At 42.3% G+C, this 6,020-nt stretch overlaps 1 protein-coding gene across 1 annotated transcript in view; it reads right to left on the bottom strand.

The window, feature by feature from the left end:
• Window positions 1-61: 61 nt before the first annotated feature.
• COG5 (component of oligomeric golgi complex 5) overlaps window positions 62-6,020 on the bottom strand; it is a 183,190-nt gene continuing 177,231 nt past the window's right edge. The window contains exon 22 of the mRNA XM_042470844.1: window positions 62-601. Within this exon, the coding sequence (XP_042326778.1) occupies window positions 487-601 (115 nt within the window). The 3' untranslated portion in view covers window positions 62-486. The remainder of the gene's footprint in view (window positions 602-6,020) is intronic.

The following is a 6,020-nucleotide window of genomic DNA, read 5'->3' as shown; positions in this document are numbered from 1 at the left end:
AGAAGTACATTTTTCTTAGGTAGTTATCCAATTATAACACAAAATGAGCACAGAATCAAAACACTGTATATAATTCTTTATTATATGCAGATTTAAATCATAAGAAAGATAAAATAAGTTAGTTTGAAGCTGTAGGATTCTTGCTGAAAAGCAAATGAATAATCACATAAATGTGGGTTTTGTAGATTTCAGTCTTATTCACATGGAAATCCTGTTAAGATCCTTTTTTAAATCAAATGCAGAAAACAAAAGCTTGTCATAAAAATGCTACCTGGTTTCTAAAACCAAGAGATAGCACAAGAAGATCACAGAGGTTTTTATGCCAGAAAAGTAGAAGACTGTAAAGTGTTTCTGATTCCTGTACACAGCTCATGGTAGATGCTTGAGAGAAAGAAGGTGAGACTGTTCATGTTGATTCTGAAGTATTATGCTACCAGTGCTGTTTTGACTGTATCATTGGAGTCCCAGGATCTTCCAAGAAGCATTTTACTGAACAGTAGATAGGGCTTTCTGCAGCAATTGTATCATTATGGGATAGACCGGTGCAAATTCCTTTCCTTCTCTACTTCTTACAGACTGAACATAAGCTTCCAGTGCACCTCTGTTTAAAGGAAAGAAACATTTAAAGATCAAACATTTGTTTGTATAGTACCTATTGTGAAGTGAGCTTTTAATAGGGATCAGCTTAAGTGCCCATTCACTTACTGCTATGAACTCAGCCATGGCCTCATTTGCCAGAACAAAGGCATCCAACAGTAGTGTTTATATACACCCATCAGTTCCCCTGAATACCAACCGTTGGTTGAGCCACAGTTAAGTTTTGAAGCTAGAGAATATTTGCAGGTAACGCTGAACAGGACAGGGTACTTTTTGTTGTGGCTGGTTGCAAAAAAGCCAACTTGTGGTTTTTCCAGACCAAAAGATTTGAAATTGTTCTGGGGAGGGAAGAATGCACATTGCCTGCTAAGCCTTCTGCAGGTATTCACTTGCAACATGTGAGGACTAGAACTGTTATTCTATAGTTAGCCAGTGCAATGTAGGAGTTATACCACTGGACTAGGGCTTAGGAAATTGGTCATTTACCTCACTAGGCAACCTTAGCTGGTCACTGCATCAGACCTACCTCAGAGGGTTACAAGTAGGGAGAAGGAGTTCTATGTCAGTCACCTTAAACTCAGTGGGAAATGGTGGGTTATAAATGTAGGCAGAGATCCTGTATTGCATTTGTAGCTACATAAATGACACCCCTTAAACTCCAGGGAGTTCTGACTGATGGAGCTCGGCAATGTGGTCAAGTGTGGCACTTCAAGATGGCACAGCCAACAGCCCATCTCCTGCCCCCGGAGCTGTGGCACACCATGTCATGCCACATCTTCCTGAAGTGCCCCACTGAAATGGGCTACAAAACTCCTGTCGCTCAGAGCGCCAGCCTGGAGTTTCTGGTGGTTGTTGGGGGCATTTATGATTATGGCAGTAGTGCCATGATCATAAATACAAACCATATCTGAATATGGAGAGTTTATGGGTTTGAAACGTTAGGTTATGAATCTGCATCTGCAATGCAGAATGCCAGCCATAACCAATGTGAGAATGTGAGCACCTGCTCAGTTGCAGCTGATATTCTTGTCTTCACAGACTTTCAAAATATGGGAAGGCTATGCTTATCAACCGCTTTCAGATATAAACATACAGGGCTCTCTGAAGACAGTCGTGGAGAGGGGGACGGCCTTGCACGTGTGCCTACATCTTCCCAGTTTAGCCCTCACATGTGAGCAAACACTTACACAGGGCTCTTAGTCAGAAGAGTTGACAAATATAGCACACTGGATAGAAATACATCTGAATATGCATCCCCACTCACATTCTGTCTCAATAATCAAGTAGATTTTTGTATGATAAGCTGGGAAACAGGACATAAATCCTCCCATACAGTGCTAGCAGACTATGAAGCTACCAGCACAGTGCAGTAAGGATTACCTTCATTGCCTGGGCAATGGGATGCATTTTGTTCTCCCCCTCCTCCCCCACATCAAGGCAACAAAAAGAATTTGTTTCCCACTATTCCCAAAGTGGACTGAATCTGTGCTATTATGATGCTACCATATTGATTATGGGATGCCTGGTGGGTTTGGATTATTCAGTAATGCAGAAAAAAAGCCTCAAAGCTCCAAATTGGCACTAAAGAGTCCCACGTATGTTTCTAGCACATACACATATACAGCAGGATCATTATTTTTAGGAGTGTGTTCAATATCCAAGCTCCACTTTTCATTTAAAAAGAAATACTTTACAGCATTACCTGACAAATAGCCTAATTATGCCTGCCTTTTTTCAAGCACAGCATGGAAGCATTCTTCAGAATAGGTATCCCATTTCAGTTAGTAATTTGAATTAAGGCTGCACAGTATTTATTGTTTCCATTTACTGTATTGCCTCTTAATCTTTCTAAATAGCTTCACATCCTCGTTTTTGGGACAGAAACTGCTGGCAGTCCTGTTCAATACCCTGGGAAAGCACTGCTCAAGTAGTGTAGCATTAAAATAGATGGACAGCTGCTCCATCATTGGGCTTCTTCCCAGGGAGCCAGCCTAGCTATGGAGCAGCTGGAAAGGGTGTGCATTTGGCCCTTGGGCATCAAAGGGGGAAGAGGGCCCAACCAAGTGTCACCCGGTGTAGCCCGCACCCACTGCAGCTCCACAGTGACACCACTGCACCAGAGCACACATATTAGTAGCATAGGAAGAAAAGGGGAAAGGAAGGAGAATGATATATGTAACCTCCAGATGTTAACTGCAGTCCCCAACATTCCTCACCACTGGTAATACTACCTATAGCAGCTGTAGCTCAGCAAAATCTGGAGGGCCACACAATCTCCACCTTTGATTTATGAGATCATTTCAAGGAGGAGGAGAACAGAGGTAACACTACTTTCATCTCTTTAGAACAGTGTGTTCCCCAGATCTGAAGCTGGAAGCCCTCTTGTACTATCTAGCTTTTTTTTCTATTGAAACGCTCTCTTGAACAGCAGTTCAGAACTCCTGTTCCAGGTGTCTGCGGAAAAGAAAAAGGAGCACAGAAGCAGAAACAGGCTGTAACTTTTCCTTTCAGGTACTAAATGGTCCCTCTAATAGTTAAGTCATGTATTTTGGCTGTCAATCGGTTTGAAAATTCAGAAGGACTGCCTCAAAACACAGCTGTTTTTGCACACTTGGTGAACTTGCTAGATATGCAGTGGCACGTTTTTGTAAATTCAAGCGTAATAAAATGCTGACTCCCCTTTTCTGAAATCATGCCTGACAACTTGCAATTTTGCAGAATACAAAGGTTGGAGGTGAGGGTCTGAGGGATGAGCAGTGGGGAAAAGGACATGGCTCACTAAAACCCTGAACAGGACTTCTCCTGTTAGGAGGCAAGGATTTACTGCAACATAATTTTACAGGTCTCACTTGAAAAATCTGCCCTAAATACCCTGAAGGCGCTAGATCCTGTCTGATTTTGGAAACTAAGCGAGGTCAGTCCTTGGATGAGAGACTGCCAAAAAACACCAGGTTCTGTAGGCTGTATTTCAGAGGAAGGAATTGGCAAAATCACTTCTGAATGTTCCTTGCCTGAGAAAACTCCATGAAATTTATGGGGTTGCCATGTATCAAGAGGTGACTTGAGGGTGCATGCACACATAGGCACACATATACGTAAATTAAGAAAGCATATAGTCAATTTAGGCTCAAGCAGTAGATCAGTCAAAAATAGGTTTCAGCAACAAAGTCTTCAGAGGGAACCAAAATTAAGAGAAAATGCCAAAGCAATTATCTTGGGGCAGAGAATTCCACTTTCTAAATGCTGCTGGTAAAATGATCTTTCTGCACATTCCTGTCAAGTAAATCAAAAGATGAGATCAACAGAAGGACTCCACTAGGCAAAGAGGATCAGAGGGGAGAGGATGGTCCTTTAGATATCCTAAAACCATCTAGCGCCTTAGTGATAATCAGCACCTTGAACTGCACAAGAATAGACAGAGGCCAGTAAACTGAAAGAGCAACGGAAAAACAAGCTTCCCCTCAAATGGTGCTGGTCTGATCAGATCCTTTGACCTGATAGCTTTTGGATGATCTACAGAGGCAGACTCACATAGATTACATTGTAGTGGTCCACTCTAGATGTAATTCAGGTGTGTGTGCTTTACCAGAAATAGTTGCAGCTGGGGCAGGAGCCAATGTTAAGCAAAAGCCCTTCTCCTCACGGCTGAGAAGCCAGGAGCAATGCTGAGGGCAGGAACTCACCCAAAGAGAACTCAAATACTGAAGGCGAGGGCAATCCTGTTCAATACAGGCTGATACTCATTAACGTCAAATCATTACAGTACTACATTTGACTTGGAGCATCTCCATCCTGTCTGGATTAAGCTTCAGCTTCTTAGCCCCACTAAATACTCTCAGACGTTACTGATCTCAAGCAGTGAGGTCAGACTTCCACAGACTGACATGATAACTTAGGTACATAACAGCATTTACCCATACTTGTGTATACTCATTTAGAAAAGGCTTCTTTCTAAATCAGACATGGGATAAATGCAGTCCTCTAGAGACTGCTGAACTGCAACTCCTGGCATTTCTCATCATTAGGTATGCTGTCCAGGGCTGATAGGAGCCAGAGTCCAGCCACATCTGGAGGGTTGTCCCACCTCTTTTTTAAACCATCACTCAGCCTTTTACTATTACTGTATTGTTTGCAACAAAAATGTTGTTTGGGATATAAGTGCATAGTGCTATGCCAGCACTACACAACCCCCAGGCAGAACAGCAACATTTCACAACACATGTCAATGGCTGGGTGCCACCATTCAATGCACAATATGCAACTGTAATGCACAACATGGCACAACTCTGCTTCTGCCAATGTCAGCTGAGCAAGTCTGTTGCAGAGTGGTGAATACCTTGTTCTGCATGTGTCGCACAACTAACAGGATGCTGACCAGTGTGAGATAACAATACACTGGACAGTTGTTAATATTTTCTTAATCATGCCAGCAACAACAACAACAACAATATCAAACATCAACAATGAACTCTCACATAAATCTTGTTCTCCGATCTGACCAGCACCATTTGAGGGGAAGTTTGTTTTTCTATTGCTCTTTCAGTTTACTGGCCCCTGGTCCATTCCTGTGTAGTTCATCACTAAAGCTCTAGACCAGTGGCCCCCAAACTGTGCCCTTTAAGAGAGTTTGGACTTCAGCTCCCAGAAGCCTCAGCCATGTTGGCCAATAGTCTGGGATTCTGGAAGCTGAAGTCCAAAATCCCTTAAAGGGCACAATTTGGGGACCACTGCTCTAGACAGTTTTGGGATATCTAAAGGAGGTGCCAGCCTGCAGATAGCCCTCTTTACCATCTGAACTAAGACCAGAAACAGAAATACAGGACTATGACTAACACCTTCAATTTTTCTTCTCTGGTTTGCCTGATGAAGAAGCCACTGTGTCTTCAAAAGTTTGCAACATGTAATTGTGCATTTTAGTAGTCCCCATAAAGGTATCATTTGTTTGGATGTTATTGGACTTGTTCTCTACATCTGGTATTTAACCTATGAGAAGGAGGGGGGGAGTATAAGTGCCTCTGATCACGCTGTTTGCATGCTGCCACCAAAAATGCCATGTCTCCCCATGGCCAGATGTGTAGGTTGTGCATCTATGTGAGGGGTATGCACATTTATTTAATATGCTGCTCTTTGTTTTGGAAGTTACACAGAGTGCAAATGGAGGCACTTGAACTTCTGATGCCTTATATAACTGTCCAAAGATGACTGTAACCTTCTGATCTTTGCTCTCACAGCAAAGGATTAACAGATCGATTTAGCAGGCATGGAACTGAAATAGGATTTTAATATTTTTTTTAAAAGAGAGGTCAAACTCCAGAAGAGAAAGAGCGAGAAAGTCATAAAAACTAAACAGACCATTATACTTTATGTAAAATACAGCCTTTTGAGCCTCCATTTACTTAATCCAAGTGCTGAAAGAAATAATT

The sequence above is a fragment of the Sceloporus undulatus genome, chromosome 5, assembly GCF_019175285.1.
Source record: "Sceloporus undulatus isolate JIND9_A2432 ecotype Alabama chromosome 5, SceUnd_v1.1, whole genome shotgun sequence".
In the NCBI taxonomy this organism is placed as follows: Eukaryota; Metazoa; Chordata; class Lepidosauria; order Squamata; family Phrynosomatidae; genus Sceloporus; species Sceloporus undulatus.
The sequence above is the reverse complement of the archived record's forward strand: the minus strand, read 5'-3'. Positions and strand labels throughout refer to the sequence as shown.